Source organism: Cicer arietinum, chromosome 4, assembly GCF_000331145.2.
Source record: "Cicer arietinum cultivar CDC Frontier isolate Library 1 chromosome 4, Cicar.CDCFrontier_v2.0, whole genome shotgun sequence".
NCBI classification, from domain to species: domain Eukaryota; kingdom Viridiplantae; phylum Streptophyta; class Magnoliopsida; order Fabales; family Fabaceae; genus Cicer; species Cicer arietinum.
The window spans coordinates 57,739,726-57,761,887 of record NC_021163.2 but is presented as its reverse complement, the minus strand read 5'-3'; the positions used below and the strand labels follow the sequence as shown (position 1 = coordinate 57,761,887).

Here is a 22,162-nt window from a genome sequence, read left to right as displayed (position 1 = left end):
ACAAAAACTGTCAAGTCGTGGTGTCATATTTTGCTGTTATTCTTCTTCTTTTTTAACTGGCCACTAAATTCTCAACAGTTAAACTTAGTGGTGTAGTATATTTTATTTTTAATCCATTCTTTTTATTTGTATTATTTTATTTTTTTAATTGGCCACTAACTTTTCAACTGACGCATGTACAAAGTCGTGTAACATAAGTTTAATTTTATTCTAAAAAAAAGAGATATTATATTGTATAGATTACCTTTCAATTGGCCACTCAATTCTCAACCGTGAAATGTGAAATGTCAGGTCGTGTATTATATTTTATTTTTAATTTTTTAATTGACCAATAACTTCTGAACGGATACATGAAAAAACTGTCAAGTCGTGGTGTATTGTATTTTATTTTTAATTTTTTAATTGACCAATAACTTCTGAACGGATACATGAAAAAACTGTCAAGTCGTGGTGTATTGTATTTTATTTTTAATTTTTTAATTGACCATTAAATTCTCAACGGATGTATCGTGGACAAAGATCGTGATGTAACAGAAGTTTTATGCTTTTCTTACAAAAAAAACTTTTTATTTTTAATTCATTCCTTTTATTTTTTTAATTGGCCATTAACTTCTAAAGAATAAGCACGTATTATTTCTATTAATAGAAACTTGATATTTTCTTAAAACTCTAGTTTGTTGACACGTGTCAAACTTGCCAATTTATCATGTTTGCTTTATTATAATGTATAGATTTTATTAGTATAAACGCAATGACTGTTTTATTTATAAATATGATATCATCATAATAATAGATAATAAGACGTATTAATTATAAGAAAAGAAATTGACATTAAAGTATTAATCACGTTACAAAATAATAATTTAAAAAATATTAAAAATATCGTTAGTATATATATTAAAAAATAGTTGAATGATTTGAATTGATATTAGTAATTACTTTTTTTTCTATGACAAATGTATAACATAAGTGCAACTTATAAAAATATTAATTAAATTCAATTATGAAAATATGTACATTTATAATAGAATAATTATGTAAATTGGTAGATATTTTGTTTTCATTATATTAGTGTGAAAAGTAACATCACTCTTCAGAATAAATATTTTCTCTATTTTATTTTAAATATCTCATTTTTAGGTATGTACAATTCTTTAGAAAATGATTTGTTGATTTGATTTCAATTATAAAATATTTCATTTATGTAAATATTTTTATTAATTGCACTTGGCAGAAAAATTTGATGAGTTGAAATATAATAAATAAAAGTATTAGTGGAAAGTAATTAATGTTGTATTGCTATCGTAAAATGACAAATAATTTAAGACAAAAAAGAACGACAAATGAGGTATTTAAAACAAGATGGAGGAAATAATTGTTTCCTCATAAACTTGACTTAATTGAATGGAATCGCAATTTTCAAATTTGTGACAAATTTAAAATATTTGGTTAAAATTTAATTTGTAGCATCCATCTGTTCATCTCTATCTCACACACCTCTTGTGTCGAATCTTTTATGTTCAGTTATATGAGTCAAAAGCAATAAATATAATGTCACTCATGATTCAATTATAATGCGAAATAAAATATTAAAATTTGATTTGGAAAACCTAAAGTTAAAAACATAGATTTAGATGTTTCAAATTATCACGTAAACAAATGTGTTGTTATTATTGTTCCTTAATTATTGTGGGAACTTTAATTTTCTAAAAATTGTATAAATTGCAACCATTATTCAGACGATTTATTATGCTAAAAAAAATATGCATCGTAACAATATATCTACTTTTTTGTTTAAAAAACAAATAACAAATAGTCTAATAAGAAGTGACGGAAAGGATGTAAAATATACGGTTTGTCGAATGAAACGTCAATAATTGGTATCGACATAGATTAAATAATTTTTTTTTTATTATTGATATTGTAAATGAAAAGATAACATAAAAATTATGTGACTAAATATTAAGCATAAAATGAAACATGTATTTCCAATGGCCCGCAATAAAACCCTCGAGAAGAGGAAGATGTTCATGAAGGAGAAAAATATACCTAAGTCAGTTACTCAAATGTATTTAAATATCACTTACATTTCATCAAACACCACAAAAATAATTTTATTACTCAAATTGAAGATGAAGTTAGCGTAACAATGATTCATGTCTCGATGTTATGATATTGTGTTTTCTTGAATCTTGGTTCAACAAAGAAAAAAAGAATTGATATTTGAAATTACTTTAAAAATTATTACAAAATAAATTCACATTTAATAAATGATAAATAGATAATAGATAAACGTTTATTGCATTACGAGTTATTATTAATGTGTTTAATTTTTTTTTATTGTTGATGAAATGAAATGTAATAGCTGAAATGAAATTGTGTATAAAAATAGAAAGAGAAGAGATTCTAACTATGGCAATTAAGAAAATAATTATGTGAAACAAATATAATTATGTGATATAAAATGTGATTAGGCGTCAAATAAATTATTTGATAGTTTATTTTAATATATTATAATAAATTTTCATATGTCTTAACTATATTTCTTAACTAAGTTAATTTCGGTTAGTTTATGTTCAACAATTGAATTAAATTATTTTCAAATAAATGAAGTTGATTTGGTGATATAAATACTACTAATTTGAGTTGGATTGTTAAAGTTGGATAAATATCAATTTTTCATATTTAATGTGATTATGAAAAAATGGGTTGTGAAAAGTAAATGTGTTTAAATGTTGGAGTATTTATTTTGAAAGTAAATGGTTTTATGATTGATAAGTGTTTAGAAAAATTAAAGAGAACTATGAGTTCATTGGTGTTAGTAAGTGACTTTGAAAATTATGTTTAAAATGTTGATGCCAACTATTTTTAGAAAGTTATGAAAATTTTGGTTTATGTCTATTTTATGTGGTTTGAACAAAGATGATAACTTGAATAGGTGAATATGTTTGGAATTTAAGTGGTAGAATGTAAACCCAAAATAGTGAAGGGGAATTGTAAAATAAGTTATTGTCATGGAATTGATTTAAATGTCTTTTGAGGTGTAATTGAGTATTATTTTAAGTACGTAACTTTGAGGAAAAGAGATAAAAATAAAGACAAATTTTTAGGAAAGTTTAGAAAAATAAAGTATTGGAATAAAAGTTTAATTTCATGATTAAATAGATGATGTTAAAAAATAAACAAAAGTGATTTTGTGTCGATAATTATTATGATTTTATCGTAAGGATATCAGCTTTATACTAAAGTTTAAGATTAAAGATGTATTTTTTCGTATTTTGTAAAATAATAGTTGATTATAATTTTGAGTTTTAATTAAGTTTTATCTCTTGAAATTAAAAGTAAAGGGAAATATTAATTTTTTTTTTTACTTTTAACGTTCTTGATGATATTGTGTGAAATCTAAAGTTTATTCAAACTTGTTAAATGCTTAGATCTAAATTTAAATGTCAAAAAAAAAAAAAAAAAAAAACTCTGCTACTCTATTTATAAATTTCATACTGATAGAGTACTTTTCTAAAAGGACACACTTTGTTGTAGTTATAAAAGATTTTAAGGGTGGATTTATGAAGAATGAAGTTTTTAGTTTAAGGTTTGAAAAAAAACAGTGAACTTAAAAATATTTTGTTAACTTTGGAAGAAAAAAAATTTATGGTAGTTATTTTGTGAAAGTTTATTTTAAAAATATAGTTGATAAATAGTTGGATTTTAAAAATGTCTCGAAACTAATTTGAATTATAAAAAATAGTACTTAATAATTTGTAAGAATTTCGTCAAAAGTAACTATCGGTATTTTTGAGATTTTAAATTATGAAGAATAAGTGTTTTAATGTAATATAAAAAATTTGTGTTGAGTTAGAATGGAGAAAAAGAAAACCCTAGGGATGGGTTGGAAGACAATCCTATTCAAAAAATTTATTTTGTGTGAAATTTTATTTTAATTTGATTCTAATTTTAGTTTATTTATTTTTATTAAATTATGAAATCAATATTTCTATTTTAAAATTGAATAGACCCCTAATTATAATTTTTTAACTAAACATGACGATATAATATTTTTAAATAACATGATATATTATATGATGATATAAAATGATTAATATTTATGAAATTGCAATAAAATCTTATAAAAATTTAACTTTTAATTTTAATTTTATTTTTATAATTTAATTAATGACATGAATAATTAATAAATTTATATAATAAAATCTTATGTCAAATAATTAAAATATATTAAATCATTATTTTTTTAATTAAAAATATAATTGATAAATAGTTGGATTTTAAAAATGTCTCGAAACTAATTTGAATTATAAAAAATAGTACTTAATAATTTGTAAGAATTTCGTCAAAAGTAACTATCGGTATTTTTGAGATTTTAAATTATGAAGAATAAGTGTTTTAATGTAATATAAAAAATTTGTGTTGAGTTAGAATGGAGAAAAAGAAAACCCTAGGGATGGGTTGGAAGACAATCCTATTCAAAAAATTTATTTTGTGTGAAATTTTATTTTAATTTGATTCTAATTTTAGTTTATTTATTTTTATTAAATTATGAAATCAATATTTCTATTTTAAAATTGAATAGACCCCTAATTATAATTTTTTAACTAAACATGACGATATAATATTTTTAAATAACATGATATATTATACGATGATATAAAATGATTAATATTTATGAAATTGCAATAAAATCTTATAAAAATTTAACTTTTAATTTTAATTTTATTTTTATAATTTAATTAATGACATGAATAATTAATAAATTTATATAATAAAATCTTATGTCAAATAATTAAAATATATTAAATCATTATTTTTTTAATTAAAAATATAAAAAATAAATTAAAACTGTCAATTTAAAAATAAAGAGTAAAAAAACGCATTATCCGCATATATCCGTGAGAAAGCATTATCCGCAAAAAAACGCTTTATACAACAAAGTACCGGTGCATATACAGGAGTACCACTTTTAATCAACGGAGCGGGTAGTTTAAATAATTAAATTTTGGTTGTTACTATCGCAACCATACTCATTTCGGAAGTGTCATGTCAACAACCACTTCCTGCTAGTTGCAATTACACTCTGCCTACCTACTCCACGGACCTCATGGCAGGAACCTCCAATTCAATCATCCTCACGGTGCATTCCGCCACCGTCTCTTCCTTCCCTCGTCGAAATCATCTACTTGTCCCTCCCCGCCCTCATTTTCACTTCGCTGTTAAACCCCTCACTCTTCGCTCCAATGTTTACCTCCCTCCTCCCTTCAGAATCTATGCTCAATCCCATCAGGTTCTGTTTCTCCTTCGTCACTACGACTATAAGCTTGAATGTAAACAAAATAACAACGGACGAATTTAAACTGTCATTTTTCATTAACAAATTTACATTGAATCGAATATTGGTTTATTGAATTCGAACATTGCTTGCAATAATTGAATTTTAATTTTCGAGTTACTATTTTGTATTACTTTTACCTAAAAAAATATCTTGGTTATGTTTATGGACACTACCACAGAGATGGACACGGTATTGTATACATATTTTATTGTGCTTCATTCATAATATTTGTTTTAATTTATTTGGATGGTTTCAGTTTCATAATATCTATGTTATTTGAACTTATCTAAATTTCGGTTTAAATATTCATGTTGTAAGTTTTTAAATTTAGAAAAAATTGTTTGGTTAAGTGCAAATTTGTAGAAATAAAGGTCCGACCAAAACTAGTAGTTATTTTTGAAATTAAATTATAACCAATTTAACATTAAAAAAAATATATCAAGTTCCTAAGCTGTAATTCTTAATTAAAAATAAGGAGTTTAATTGTGTTATCTGCATTTGGGAGTTTTATTATTAATTGATTTCATTTTGGAAATTCAGACAGATGGTAGTGGTAGTACTAGTGGAAGCAAAGAGACAAAGGGTTCGAGTTGGGTGGAACCCATTTCTAGATTTGCTAGGAGCAATGTTTTACCTTTAGGTGCCTTTGTCGTTCTACGCTTTCACATGTCATATTTGATTTTTTTCTTCCTATTTTGTGACTTCATTTTGTAACATTCTGAAGAATAACTTAATAGTGTTGTTTGTGTGCTTTTGAGGCAATTTGTAGCTCTGATTTCTGCGGTGACATTAGGATTAACATATCCTAGTCTTGGTTGTGCTCTTGATAAATATCATGTGTCGAAAATTGGGCCGTTTGGAATTTTTGTTATCTCAGGTTAGTATTGGAGGCTAATCTTTTGTATCTATTTATTGGTTTGATTTTATCATTTTATCATTCCCAGGCCTCAATGTGTTCTGGGTTCTATTGTATGGTTTATCTTGTAGGTTTGATGTTGCGAAGTGAAGAAATTGGTACAGCTGTAGAAGCATGGCCTGTTGGACTCTTTGGGCTAGTATGTATGAACTTGAAATATTTATTGGTGTATATTATAGACTAGTTCATAACAACCTTGTTTGGAAATGCTAGCCGAGATTTGATCAATCTTTCAGCCTAGCTTTGATTGACATGCCTGAACTCTCGGTTTTTCACTGGAATGTTACGTGATGTTGCTTCAAATTTATGATCAACTTATATACATTTCAATGTTTTAGACTTTTCCCCCTTAAAGAAGCCAAATACAAGTAATAGGATTTGTTTTTTACCTTGTCAAACATTATCAACAATCTTGTGAAAGGAAATAAAGGAATCAACAGAGATGTTTTCAAGAACATGGCTCATTACAGAGAGACACTTTCCCTCAACAACAAATACAATATAGCCAGCCACTCCAAAACTACCATAATATCCCCTCCACTATATGATATATTTATACCCACAATATTATGACTAACCCACCCTCCTCATGTTACTAACTACGTCATCAAGAGATGCTCCATGGACCTCACCATCTTAATTAACTCCCAACTTTCAGCATGTGTGACTTCAAGATTTGGTCTGTCTCTTGCAATCGTTTCATCTCTTGGATTCATATGACTATTTTGTTCAAGATGTGGATACCTATCTGCACCATTGTGTTTTTTTTATTAAAAGCAAAATTTGTTCTTTTATTTTATATTTGCACATGTTTCAAAAACAGTATAATAAGTTTTTTTAAATGTCTGAAAATGTAACATGCTCTTTTGTTCTTTATGCAGATATCTATTTTATTTCTTTCACCATACTTTTCCAGGATAATACTGCAAATTCAGCTCCAACCCCAAGAATTTATTACAGGTGTAGCCATTTATATTCTACTCTAAGATTAAGTTAATGTTAGCCATTTACAAAGTACTTTTCTCATAGTGTTGTATTTTTATGAGCATATGTACCTTCATTGGTAAATTTTTGACCTTAGCTCTTATTTAAAATCGAATAAATGGTACTTGAATTTTGACTACCTTGTGGTACATTGTAGAATAATTGCTAAGATTTAACTTATGTTGAAGAGCTCGTATATGTTTTCTAGTATTAAATATTAATTGGAAACTCAAATGAATCTAAGTAAATGAAAATTTCACCTTTTGTTTGATATATAAAACCAGTTTCTGCTTGGAGCTGATAGTTTAAATCTTTAGGTTATTTATTTCTCCAAAATGGTGCATCTTTAACCACGTGTTTAATGGCTGACTCATATTCTTATTATTAAAAAAGTTTCAGCTCAAAATTATCATATGCAGTGACCACTGATTAGCACAAAATGCTGTATTATTTAAAATCCAGAACAGTAGTACCCTAGTAGGCCTATGACACACTACTGGTCGTGGAGGCATAGCTATACAAAGTTGTCCATTTGTGCTTCTTATAAGCTTGCAAGTTAAGTTGCAAAGTTTGCCATTATAATCAATACTCCTCTAAATTAAGATTCTCTGTAAAGTTCACAAGGTATATACAACCTTGAATTTTAATGGTTTGACTTTTAGTTAAGATCTTGATGTATTTTAAATTAAGTTTGGATGCACTCTTGTGCACTTTACGGCCACACTCACTCTAGATAAGCCTTGTCCATCTTTCTATATCTTGAAAAATCCCACAATGCGGAAACCAAATGCAACACCACATTCTTGCAAAAAAGAAACCCCTATGCGTCTTTCTCAAAAAAATATAAATCATGGAAAAAGTAAATGTGTTCTATGCTAGTGGCTTAATCGAGTGCCACCTGTTCTTTAGCTTGATGGTTAGCTTGTTACCCATGAAAGGCGCTGGTTGTAGGTTCGACTTCTTTTAATCTTGCTCCATATTTATACTTCTGTACGACCATAATCATAATATTGTCGAACACCTTACTACTTAATACTCAGCTACCACCACGCTATCTCACACTTGTGGAAGATAAGTTCAGAGCTTTTGTAACACCTAAAACATATGCCATGATTAAACATCACATAGACTCGGTAAGAACCTGCATTCTTTAACATTGCAATAGTAGATTGCTTTTAGTGAATTTATAGTTAGCTTGGAAATGTTGTCACTTCTTTGAAATTCCCATGTTAAGTTATTGTGATAGAACACCTAGGCCAAATTGATAGGTCCTCAATTTATAAATGCGACAATAAGAATTAATGAGAGATTAATCAACATATGATAGTGTATTTTATTGATGATAAAGGGAAATTGAACAAAAGAAACAAGCCTTCCTTTTACTCCTGAGAGCTATGCTCACTCCAATAAGAGAGAATCTTCTCTCCACTAACAATTAACATAATTTTTTTTCTGCCCTCTTTACCAACCTCTCTCCCTTATATACGTGACGGGGCCAACTCACCTTTCTTGGATTTTCTAACATACACTCTCCATGCCTTAGGTGCACTATGTGTCCCACGAGACACGTCATCAATTCCTTCTTTGTCCCCATCAATACTCCCCCCCGTGAGTCACAGACTTGTCCTCAAGTCTGAGGGCTGGGAATTGTGTTAGCATTACAAACTCGTCCTCCCAAGTGGCTTCTTCAACAGGCTTGCCGTTCCAATGAACGGGCAATTGTTTGACGTCTGACGCCTCCTTAGTGATAGTGTGAGTGGCAAGTACTGCTGCTGGTTCCCATGGTGCAGCAGGATCACCGTCGAGGCCCGGGGGTAACTCATTCTCAACCCGGTAATTGCCAATTGCCTTCTTCAGCAATGAAACATGGAACACCGGATGAATGCGTGCTGTAGCAGGTAATTGGAGACGATACGCAACGGCACCAACCCGTGCTGTTATTTCAGAAGGCCCATAGTATCTTGGAGCAAGTTTCGGATTGATGCGTGCTCCAATAGAATTCTGCACATGTGGCCTTAATTTGAGAAAAATTCACTCACCAATTTTAAAACTCACATCTCTTCTTTTTCTGTCAGCTTGGTCCTTCATGCGTCCACGAGTTCGATCGAGATGGTACTTCAATTGTCTCAAAGCCTCGTCACGATCAACAAGTTCCCTTGTTACAGGTTCTACCTTGGTCTCCCCTCGAAGGAACCGCGTGAGGGCTGGCGGTGGCCTCCCATAAACCAATTCAAAAGGAGTCGAATCGTAGAGACGTGGTACGTCGTATTGTACCAGTACTCAGCCCAAGACAGCCACATTACCCACGTCCGAGGCTGATCAGCTATAAAACAGCGAAGATATGTCTCAAAGCAACGGTTAATGACCTCTGTTTGTCCATCTGTCTGTGGGTGGTAAGTGGTGCTCATTTTCAACAAGGTGCCCTGTAATTTAAACAGTTCACACCAGATATTGCTTACAAAGATAGGGTCGCGGTCACTCGCAATGGAAGAGGGAATGCCATGCAGTCGCACTATCTCCTTTGTAAACACCTCGGCCAACACACGGGCATTAAAAGGACGCTTGAGAGGAATGAAATGGCTGTATTTGGACAGTCGATCGACCGCCACGAAGATCACGTCAAACCCCTTGGATTTAGGAAGACCGGTGATAAAGTCCATCGATACATCTTCCCAAATCTGTTCCGGAATTGGCAACGGCTGCAACAGACCCCCAGGGGCAGCAGTGACATATTTTTGACGTTGGCAAGTATCACATTCTTGCACAAATTTCTGGATAGTCTTCTTCATGACAATCCAATACACGTTCAACGCTACTCGTCTAAACGTGCGATGGAAACCGGAATGGCCCCCTTGTGGGGTAGAACGAAACTCTTTTAAGATAATCGGTATCCATGGAGACTGTGCAGAAATCACCAGCCTCCCCTAATACAACAACACTCCTCGCACATAAGAAAACCCAAACTGAACCGGTTTATTCTCCTTGAGCGCAGAAATGACTTTCTGTAGAGCAACATCTTTGTGGACCTCTTCAATCACTTCAGCCCTACCTAGCCACTTCGGGACATCAAGGAAGTAATTTCCCCACTATCATGCATACGGGACAATGCATCTGCACCTTTATTCTCAAGTCTGGGCTTGTAAATGATATCGAAATGATATCCAAGAAGCTTTGCTGCCCAATTTTGCTGATTCATGGTGCAAATCCTCTGTGATAACAACTGTTTTAGACTCTTTTGATCGGTACACACCGTAAATTTTCGCCCTACGAGGTGGGGACGCCAATGTTGGATAGCAAGAACCACTGCCATAAGCTCTTTTTCATATGCTGATTTGATCAGATTGCCCTCCCCTGAGGCTTCGCTAAAATAAGCAATTGGCCTCCCTTCTTGAATTAAGATAGCACCCAGCCCATTCCCAGAAGCATCACTCTCAATAAAGAATTCTTTCTGAAAGTCTGGAAGTGCTAAGACAGGGGCAGACGTTACCTTTTGCTTTAACAGTTGAAAAGCTTGCTCAGCACCCTCTCCCCACTTGAAATTGTCCCTCTTCGTCAGCTCAGTTAATGGCCTCGCCATTTTGCCATAGTCTTTGATGAATTTACAATAGTAGCCCGTAAGCCCCAAAAACCCTCGCACTCCTTTCACATTCTTCGGAGTGGGCCACTGTAAAACATTTAACACCTTAGCGGGTTCCATCGCTACCCCTTCGCTAGAGATGATATGACCCAGATATTCAACACTAGGCTCCGCAAAACTGCATTTCTTCCTATTAGCCACCAGACATTGCTGCTGCAGAATGTTTAGTACAGAGGATACATGATGGAGATGGTCTTCCAAATTCGAGCTGTACACTAATATGTCATAAAATAATACCAGCACATATTTTCTTAGAAGATTCTAAAAATGTCATTCATTAGAGCTTGAAACGTCGAGGGTGCACTCATCAATCCGAACGGCATTACGAGATATTCGTAATGGCCTTCATGAGTGCGAAATGCAGTTTTGTGCACATCTTCAGTCTTAACTCTCACTTGATGGTATCCCGATTTGAGGTCTAACTTTGAGAAATAATGAGCACCGTATAATTCATCTAAGAGTTCATCAATCACCGGAATAGGGAACTTATCAGGAATAGTTACCTTGTTAAGAGCACGGTAATCTACACACATCTGCCATGATCCGTCTTTCTTCTTCACGAGTATCACTGGATTAGAAAATGCACTTTGGCTAGGACGGATGACTCCGGACAGCAGTAGCTCTCTGATTTGATTCTCTATTTCATTCTTGTGGTGGTAAGGATACCAATAGGGGCGAACATTAACAACACCAGCTCCCTCCTTAAGACGAATAGTATGCTCTTGTCTTCTCTTAGGAGGTAACCCCTGTGGCTCTGCGAACACCTTTGAGTACTTCGCCACTAGCTCATGAATCTGAAGAGAAGGGGTCAGATGTGAATCATTGATTGTTCTACTCAACTCAAGACCCTTTGGTTCCCCCTGTGCTCTTGCAAATAAAAACATTTCTCTATACCATAGCTTGGGTCTTCCCAACAAACTTTGCAAAGCCAACTGATTTGTATGTTAATTGCCTTCCCCACGCAGCTCCACCCATTGAGAGTCAATGGGAAAAAGCAACACCTTTTGTGCCCAATCGACCCACATGCCCCCAATGGAAGCTAACCAAGACATTCCGAGCACAATGTCAACTCCATCCAAATCGAATAACCAAGCATCAATGGTAGATGTCATGTTCCCTAGATCCAACACCAATTTCCTGCAAACTCCTTGTGCCACCACTTTAAACCCATCCCCCAATTTGACATTGAGAGGAGTAGTTCCTTCCACTGGCCATCCCATTGACCTCACCAACTTGTGCGAAATGAAATTATGCGTCGCACCACTGTCTACCAACACCAACAAGGGTACTCCTTGCACTCGACCTTTTAACTTGATGGTGTGCACATTCCCTAACTCCCTGGTTCTCGGATTATCAATCTGAGCCAAACTCATAATGCTGAGTTCAACTCCTTCTCCATCTTCCTCCTCTGTATCAGCTGCAAGGACTTGCATTTCGCCGTCGTCGTCCTCCTCCATCACCATTACACGAAGCTGACAATCTGGGCATTGGTGACGAGGATGATAGGCGCCACCGCACTTAAACACATGTTTTTCTGCCGTCTTTCTGCAATCTCGTGGGCTGAGATATGACAGATCCCACAATCACGGGGAACAAATCGTTGTGAGTCTTGACGGGTTGCAAACTTCTAATTTGACCCGTTTCCTCCTTTCTCTCCGCCATCGTTGGAGCCCTTGACTACGAACCAATCATTGTTTCGCGCTCGACCCAGTTCCAAAATTAGGGTTAGATCTATAAGTAAAACCTGACCCTGATCCTTTAGGCCCATAATCACGAGGCCCATTCCAACCAATCCCCTTCTCATGTACCTCCGCTTCCACAAATGTGCTAGATTCATCAGCTTCGCACGTGAGACTGGACCTAGCGCTTTGAGGTTGCGGACTCTTCCTCGTATCCCATCACGGAGGCCATGGATGAAATACCCAACAAATTGAGCTTCTGGTAAACGACTTACCTGTGCAACTAACCTCTCAAACTCCTTGATGTATTCCTCCACATTGCCTTCATGCTTCAACGACGAGAGTTGCTCAAACATGCTCCCATCACCGAGACCGCTGTACCTCTCCAACAACGCATCTTTGAAAACTTCTCAGGTCAAATCAGTCTCATCTTCAACAAGCGCTTTGAAATAATGGATGGTAGATCCTTCCATACAGAGTTGAGCCGAACTAACCTTGATCTCAGGACTCGTATCCTGCACTCGAAAATAGACCTTTGCTCGAGCAATCCAACCGGCAGGGTCATCACCGGTGAACATTGGGAGTTCAATCTTCTTCACCGATTGACGGAATTCATCAAGCTTCTCTCCTTGCATCTTCTGGATCAACTTCTTGATTTGCTCGTCGTCAACGTGATTTGAGTCTCCATCACTCTTCTGTTATACAGAATCACCCATGTCCTTGCTTGGAGTGATTTGAGTGCAGCAGCTTGAGCTCGCATCTCAGCAATTGCAACCTCCAGAGTTGACATTCGGTTCTCCAATGGATGAACCTTGTTTTCCATCTTCTTCTTTGGAGGCATTCACCAAAAATTCATTCACTCACTGGTTTGTAATGTATCCGGCAGGTCGGACCAAACTGATAGGTCCTCAATTTATAAATGCGACAATAAGAATTAATGAGAGAGTAATCAACAAATAACAGTGTATTTTATTGATGATAAAGGGAAATTGAGCAAAGGAAACAAGCCTTCCCTTTACTCCTGAGAGCTATGCTCACTTCAATAAGAGAGAATCTTCTCTCCACTAACAATTAACATAATTTTTTTTCTGCCCTGCTTACCAACCTCTCTCCCCTATATACGTGATGGGCCAGCTCACCTTTCTTGGATTTTCTAACATGCACTCTTCATGCCTTAGGCGCACTATGTGTCCTACTAGACACATCATCAATTCCTTCTTTGTCCCCATCACAAATCAACGTTTCTAGAAGGTTGCAGAAGTGTGAATAAGAGTTAGTTAGAATATCCCTTGATTTCAAGGAATTACTCTTATAAGAAAGAGGGAGGGGAGGTTAAGAAGTCATTCAGAAAGTTGTTAGTTCACTATTAGGAAAGTTTCGCTCTGGTTGGGAGCTTTTACTCTGGATTAGGAGTTCATTGAACTCTGGTTTATCTTCTACATTTTCTGTTTTTCCACCATTGTAGAGCTTCAAGTTCACCATTTCACATCAAATAATACACAATTACCTTATTGAATTTATGAGATCTATCATATTGTGAGAGATTTTTTAGTTTACTTTGTTGAAAATGATAAACAAGTTTGCTTGATGGACGACTTTTGGTAATATCTGAGACTCGGTCTGTGTATTTCTTGAGAAAAAGAGAGAAGGGTGTAAAAATATTCGAAAGCCAAACCCTGCTCCACATACCTAAACAATATATTTAATTTTATAAAATATGCTTTAGGGATTGTCTCATCAATTGACCAATATTTTGAACTTTGTTTTGTCAGATGATGAAGGAAAATATGATTTGCTTATGCATAGCAAGGTTTTCTCATATAATTTGTTGTTTAGCTTCTTTTGAAATACTTTGACATAATGATTTCACAAAATGATTATAGAACTCAGCCTTGTTTTATTTATCAATCAACACTTGTGACAATCTCTCTCTCTCTCTCCCCTTTTTTTGGTATCATATATTGCAAATTTCCAATAACTTAGTTCTTTAATTTATGTACTTGTCGATCACATTTGCTCTCATAGTCACCAATTTTCATTCAATTCAAGATACAAATTTTCTGGCTTTGTACAGGACTAGCCATATTTTGCTGTATGCCAACTACATTATCAAGTGGCGTTGCACTTTCCCAGGTAATGATTATGTACTCTTCTTCATTTAGTTAACTTTTGTGTGTGTTTGTTTTAACTTTCTATTCCTATAAATTTTACATACCTTTTCTCAAGCACTTGAAATGCAGTTGATTTTGATCGGAGTTTTACCACTTTGATTCTGCAGCTTGCTGGGGCAAATTCTGCATTGGCTCTTGCAATGACAGTAATATCTAACATGTTAGGAATATTAATTGTGAGTCATGAATAATTGCTTATTTATCAATCATCTCAATTTTAAATTTGTTTTACTTACATTGTTTTGCAAAGCTCTTTAGTAAAATAATCATATGTTTGTGTTCAAATTTTTGGAATTAAATGGAAAGAAAAACGAGAGAATCTATTTTGATAGAAAATATTCGATCCTTCAGAAAAACTATGGTGTGGCTGGTCTAGGTTCTTAGGAGAAAGAAAATGAAAGGAATATTCTTTTTTTTTTGTCACACTTTGCAACTCACGCAACACTTAGAAAAACCAAGAGCTGTAAATGAACTTGAACCATGAACTCTATTTTAAGGAAGTAATTCCTAATTAGTTCAGTGTCTTATTTGAGAGACTAGATTTTGTATTTAAGGATTATTTGTTTTGAAAAGAAAAATGCAGCAATTGAGACTAAAAATATTGAGTCAGTTGTTCCTATTTGTATTCTTCTCATGATTTCCCTTAACAATTAGTATGAACAAGAGATGGTGTCACCGTTTTGCATCAACGTTGTATTTGTATACTTCATGTTGTATCTTCACATTAATAATATTAGGCCTCTTTTCTCATTTGTCATCAAGTTACTAAGGTTTCAAGTTTTCGATTGGTTTGGTTGTGATTTTATTTGTCCTTTTTATTTTTCCATTTGTTTAAATGTGAAACTTTTATTGTCTACATTGTTTTTTCCATCTAATTTAATTATTGTTTCTGGTGTTGCATTTTATGACAACATTTCATCTTCTTCTAGGTTCCATTTTCCATCACAAAATTTGTAGCTAGTGGAGTTGGAGTGACTTTACCAACCAAGCAGTTATTTAAAAGTCTTGTTCTAACCATATTAATTCCCCTTATTTTGGGAAAGGTATTCATGTTTTCTCTTTCACATATCTTGGATGCAGAAGATGCTATTGTTTGAATACTTTTGAAGTGACGTGGTTTTGGACTGCAAAAATGTATCTTTTCTTCATGAACTTACTGCTAGGTTTCTTTATGTTTATGAGGTTGTTTAACTTTCTAAAGTTGTAATGCTGATTTTTGCAACTGTGTTGTGGTTTGGACTAACATGATATTCCGTAATGAAATTAATTTTTTTTACTATCATAAACCATCTCAAATGTTAAGCTGCTACAAGAAAGCGCATGAATGTTTTTAAATCTTACACCTCCACTAATGCAAGAGTTCTTTAGACTTAAAAGTCCATAAGCAAAACACCCAAACCTTTAGCTGAAATTCAAACTTATTTAGAAGAATGGGCCTGGTGCCAACATGGAACAAACTCTAAGACTTCGTTTGGGAGTTTAGAGGGAAAGTTAGTTTGGGAGTTTAGAGGGAAAGTTAGGAGAGGACTTTGAGGATAAATGAAGGGGTAAAGGGAAGGGGAATGGTGAGTAGTCTTTTTTCATTAGACTAAAATTCTCCAAGATGGGGGGACTAAAAAGCGCACTGGGGGGAGGGTTTTGAATAAATTTTCAAATCTATTCATTTTCTTTATAATACTCTCAAAACAAAATAAATATTACTCAGAACTATTTTCATCTCATTTCCTTCAAAAACATGTAAAAAGGCAAGAAATTCCTCTTTCTTTTCCCTCCTCCCTCTCCTTCCCTTCTAACTTCCAAACAAAGCCTAAAGCATTTTTTATATAAACTTTGATATCATTTCATGAGGCAAATATCCCAAAAGATTCTTCTTTTACTTGTTGACCACATTAATTTTGTAGCACTGTTTCATTTCGTCAGAAATATATGATGTTGTAAACCTAGTTGCTGCATGCATTTGTTTATGTCTTGTCTACTATTCATCACAGTTGAATTTGTCTTTGAGGTGGTTACTCCAATTGTTGTATTACAATCAGTTTGTTAGAAGTATTTTAATATTTTTCATTGCTTTGAATGGGCAGGTTCTACGTGAATCTTTTAAAGGTGTGTCCTATTTTCTATGCTTGTTTGAGCAGTTTGTTTTCACTTGTTTTTACAGATAAAGAAAGAAAATAAATTCTCATAATTACATGAAAAAATGATAAGTAGTGAGAATAAAATTCTTATACAGTTTCCTAGAAGTCTTTTGTTGCAAAGCAGTGTACAATAGTTATGGGGCAAGTAATTCTGTGTTGGATTATTTGCTTGCATGTCATTTGTATTTATTTCCTCATATTTGCTCATTATGCAAGTGAAAGTTGGTCATCACAATATTGTAAAAGTGCCATTTTTACGGAAATCCTCCTTTACATAACACCTGATAAAAAATAATCCATGTAGAAGAGCTGATCAATCCCTCAACACACCTTTTAGGGAACCCAATTTAAACGGCTATATGCTTTAGTATACTATATAAAAGCTAAAGGCCCACTCTTAAAGATAAAACTATAAAGCCTCCTTAAAAATATGAAAGTGCTTGATGATAAATTTCAGGAGATATTTGCTAAGGTCCTAAAGTTCCCATTGCTTTATCAATAACTACTCTGATTAGTTCGTATACAAATCATATCTACCAAACTTGTTACAAATATAGTGGAACTGAGGACTCCCTAAGAGACTGTCAAGATCATCAGAGCTTTCTATGTATTCAAGATCTTAATTTCATAATTAAGGTAGCTACCATTCTTGTGTGCTAGGGTGGAGATGGAAGGGGACCCAGAGGTACATTCAGGAGTGCGATACCTGCCAGCGAAATAAGTATATCACCACTGCCCCCAGAGGTCTCCTGCAACCCTTACCTATTTCATCTCAAGTTTGGGAGGACATCTCCATGGATTTCATCACATGTTTGCCTCAGGCAAAAGGCTTTGAACTGATCTTTGTTGTAGTGGATAGATTGTCAAAATATAGCCATTTCATCCCTCTGAAATGCCCATATTCAGCTCGGGTGTTGTGTACAGCTTACCATCCTCAAATGGATGGGCTTACGGAGGTCATCAATTGCTGCCTTGAGATATTCTTGTGTTGCTTTATAACTGACCAGTCCCAGACTTGGGTTGTGTGGTTACTATGGGCAGAGTATTGGTACAATACAAGCTTCCACGGGTCTACGAGTGCCGCTCCTTTTGAAGCGGTGTATGGGAGGCCCCCTCCTGTCACCTATCTCGTTTTTTACCCAGTGAAACTAAGGTCGAAGCAGTCCGTCGTGACTTACTGGACCGTGATCAATACCTAAGGCAGCTGAAGAACCAAGCCGATGCTTATAGGCAAGAACATCAGTTTGAGGTTGGTGAGTGGGTATTTTGGAAACTGTGTCCGCATGTGCATCATTATGTGGCTACCCAAACCTGACCCAAACTTTCACCACGTTACTACGGGCCATTCCAAGTGGTTGAACGCATCGGTGCAGTTGTGTACAAGCTGTTGTTGCCTGAATCTTCGCGTATTCACCCTGAAGACAAATAGCCCAAGTGACCTAATCCCACCTTGCTCCATCCAACCACTGGAACCACTTCAGCAGACTTCCTCACGACCATGCATGTAAGTCCTCATAGTAAAGTAATGTACCTCCAACCTCTCATAGTAGACTTTCTGATTTGTTTTGCCATCCTCTTCATCTCCTGCTCCAGGTTCTGGTTGATGGATTCATGAAGCTCCTATCAAACCTTCTTCATCAGACTTTCTACAACTATCAATCTGCTCTCCATTATTGTCAAGACCATACAAGCTCCCCATGATTGGAAATTTCTTGGTAAACTCAATGAAGGAAGAATCCGCAAAAAACTGAGCAAAAGAAATGTAAAATAATGCCACAAAAGAACGAAATATCAGAGGTGGCTCACTCTCCACGGCTTAAACCACCAAACGACTCTCCAAAATTCTTGTTATTCACTTATACATTTGTTACACTTCCCCCCACCACTTCCTCCTTGCCAATCATAGCACTCCTTTCATATGCATGTTTGATCTCCTTTGGTCCAATCCTCTCAAGCCCGTTTTCCTGTTTTATTTTATTTCTTATTAAGAAAGACCGAGAGATTAATGAGTTGGATATAGATATGATATATGACAGAACATTAAGGTGCCGTTTGATTTATGTAACTGACCCTACTTAGTGGGATAAGGGTTGGTTGTTGTCGTATATACATGTGTCAAAGGCAACCATCACTCATCAGTTGTGCATTACCATGATTGTCTTTCCTCTTTACTACTGCCAAAGCCGAGAAAGATAACCATACAAAATTGATTGATCATATATATATATACAGTTATATAATTATCCTAGCATGATGACTCCTGTACCATCCCATATATAGATATACAGTTAATTGCCTTAAAGTAATCACTTCCCGGTGTAAGAGACAAAAGATTGATTAGTATACTTAAAGGAATGTAGGATTATGACATGTCTGTAAAGCTACTTTGATGCTTCTTTGAGCTGATTAATTTTTTGTTCATGTCAAGGAATTGGTGAGTTAGGTTTAGTTATCTTTATTTTAGTTTTGATGAAATAGGGTAAGTTTCATGATTACCATTGTGAATGTGATTACACAATATCGCTTTCCTACTGCATGTATTTGTAAATATACCACTAAGTGAAAGAAAAAATTAGAATTGTTTGTCCTCAGGGCAAAAATTTCCTTTGCCCTTTATCGGCAAACCTGTTTTATCCTTCTTTTTTTTTTTTGGGTGTTCAGCTGATAGATTTTTTCTGTGGTTTTATATGCTAAAGGCAGATGTACACTAATAGTCTAAATTGTTTAGTTCTTTATTTAAGGAATGTCATACTCTCTTTTTGTGTTGTTTCTCCATTTTTACATGCAATAACATGATATTTGTAGAAATTACTGTCTTGATCAAATTTGCATTACAGGTGTGGCTGACTTTGTTGACCAAAACCGGAAGCTTTTCTCAGGGATTAGTGCATTTTTCCTTAGCCTGGTAGGACCGATTCCATTGCAATGATTCCTTATTTCCTTTCTCGAAGTTGGTGATTTGCCTTCACCAATCATAAGTGTGAGAAACAAATGAGATGTCTTTTGCAATTTCTTTAAATTAATTATGTCATTGCACCAGTGGTATATTTCGACTGTTGAAGTTGATCCATGAAATCCCTGTTCAAAGTGAGCCATCTAAAAAGTAGATAGATGAATAACTCTCAGTTTCTGGGGAATTATTGTTTCTTGACTGTAACTTTTAACAGTGTTTACATTTGTTTTCCTTCTGTTTTTCTTATTATATTCATTTTGATTATAGGTAGATATGAGTTGATAACAACTTATGTGCTTTTACTTATGACTTATAAGTCCTCCTCATCACCCTGCTCCTTCTCTTCTTCTCTGCGACATATGATTGTATTTCAAGGAATACTTTGCTTTGTGCTTTCCATTTATTATGTGTATCCAATGAAACTTTTTAGTGTGCTTTAAATGGTCTATCATTAAACATGATTTAAAATAGGATATTGTTGTGTTGCTTGATCAATGTAGCTAAGTCTATCTAGTTGGAGAAGGTTTGGTGATTGGTGTTTGAGTTATTATCTTTGGTTCATTATTTCATCATCAAGGCATTACAGGCAAATTATGGTCTAATCAAATATTGGCTTGCAGGTGCCTTGGACACAAGTGAGCAAGTCAAGGTCACTGCTTTTAATGGTGAAGCCCAAAGTTTTTCTTGTAGCTATTGGACTGGGAGTGTATGTCCCGCATGCTTGAGTTGGTTTTCATTTTGGTTACCATCATGTGATAACTGCAATCTGTTATCATTAGTTTTCAGTTAACCAATTGTTTGTTATAGAAAAATTATTTAAGAGTAAAATATTAACAAAATTATCCATTTCATTCTACAACTCATAGTTGACCAAAATGAGTTCGAACATCAATTTGAAAATGTTTGATGGTCTATGTGCCTAGTGCTGTCATTTTTTACATATGGACTCATCTCTTCTAAAATGAGCAATTCACTTTAAATTCTAAAATAAATAATATTAACCGTTGGTAAATTAATTGATGGTTGATATTAGAGGGACATCATAACGAATCATGAATTTGTTGAAATAACAGTACTCAGTTTAGGGGAGGTAAATCTCTTGAATAAAGCTTTGTTTACTCTGATATTTTCTTTGGCTTTATTCTTTAGAGCAAGTATTGAGGGGGCACTAGTGTGCAATTCAATTGGATTAGTCCTATCCAGCATATATGGAGTTATGGTAACTAAGATTGACTTTCATGGTGTGTTGCAGACTTCTCCATCTGGCCTTATTGGTATTCAATAGCATTTCCATCCTAAGTCTTTCAATTATCTCTGGTGGTGGAAAATCAACTTTTTCCCGTCAAGAAAATGCCAACGCACTCATTCTAGTTGCAAGCCAGGTGAAAATTGAATCAGTTGTTTATTACTTTCTATATAGATCACCTATGAAATAAGTTTCAACTTGTGAGACAAGAGTCACTTTTTGACATAATCTATCGTGTAATAGTTATCCTTCATTTTCTCTTATCTCCAAAAACATGTTTTCATTCGTTTCAGAAAACATTACCAGTAATGGTAGCAGTTATAGAGCCACTTCATGGTGCATTTGGAGAATCCGGGTTATTGGTTCTTCCTTGTATTGCAGCACATCTAACCCAGGTTATTAATTTGTTTTTTCAATAGTAATTCCTAATATTTCATCCTCATGCTAACCCAAAACTCCTTGTAGATTATTGTGGACTCTTTTCTCGTTAACTTCATGCGTCGCAGAGACAATCTCAATAATGTCAAAGTGGCTTAAGGAGAGAAAATTTAGTCATATGAATATATGGTCGAGATATACGATGTATATGGTGTTTCGTTTTCCATTATATGAGTTACCAAAATTAACATGCTCTTTTATAAGATGGAAATGGTAGAAATTTTCAATTTATATTCATGTATGAAGGATTTGTTTTTAATTTACTATACATATACCAGTGCATCAAGTAAGCAGTTCCCTTGTCGGAGCAAGGTTGATAATGTTAGATTTGACAACACATTTGGACTTTCAGATGTTCTGTAACATGTAGTGGATGCTACGTTTGTTTGTATTCTGAGGGGAATTTTTTTATAAATACGAGTTCGAAACTCAGATTTGTGGTTGGATTACACGTCACTTGAACTCCTAAAAATTCCTAATACATACATCCACCACTCAGAGGACTATTGGCTTTTGGAACAGCAATGTATGTATTTCCTATCATTCTTACAGCTTCGTTACATTTTAGTTAAATACATATTGACCTCTGATATCAGTGGGACACTGTTCTCACAAACTCAGAAATATACATACACTGCAGAGAGAACCATGAGTTTTTC

The 22,162-nt window shown here is 34.1% G+C and overlaps 1 protein-coding gene across 2 annotated transcripts; it reads left to right on the top strand.

The window, feature by feature from the left end:
• Positions 1-4,959: 4,959 nt before the first annotated feature.
• LOC101507600 (probable sodium/metabolite cotransporter BASS4, chloroplastic) lies at positions 4,960-21,935 on the top strand. 2 transcript variants are annotated; one of them, XM_004498422.4, is made up of 14 exons: positions 4,960-5,296; positions 5,885-5,984; positions 6,114-6,221; positions 6,332-6,399; positions 7,142-7,220; positions 14,635-14,693; positions 14,839-14,907; positions 15,661-15,774; positions 16,813-16,834; positions 19,704-19,771; positions 20,440-20,525; positions 21,072-21,201; positions 21,359-21,460; positions 21,531-21,935. In XM_004498422.4, the coding sequence occupies exons 1-14, from the start codon at positions 5,114-5,116 to the stop codon at positions 21,600-21,602; spliced, it is 1,260 nt and encodes a 419-aa protein (XP_004498479.1). In that variant the 5' UTR covers positions 4,960-5,113; the 3' UTR covers positions 21,603-21,935. The 2 variants fall into 2 exon arrangements, with proteins under 2 accessions (XP_004498479.1, XP_073223632.1); XM_073367531.1 differs by lacking the exons at positions 21,359-21,460; positions 21,531-21,935 and having other exon boundaries at positions 20,440-20,484.
• The last annotated feature ends 227 nt before the right edge of the window (positions 21,936-22,162 follow it).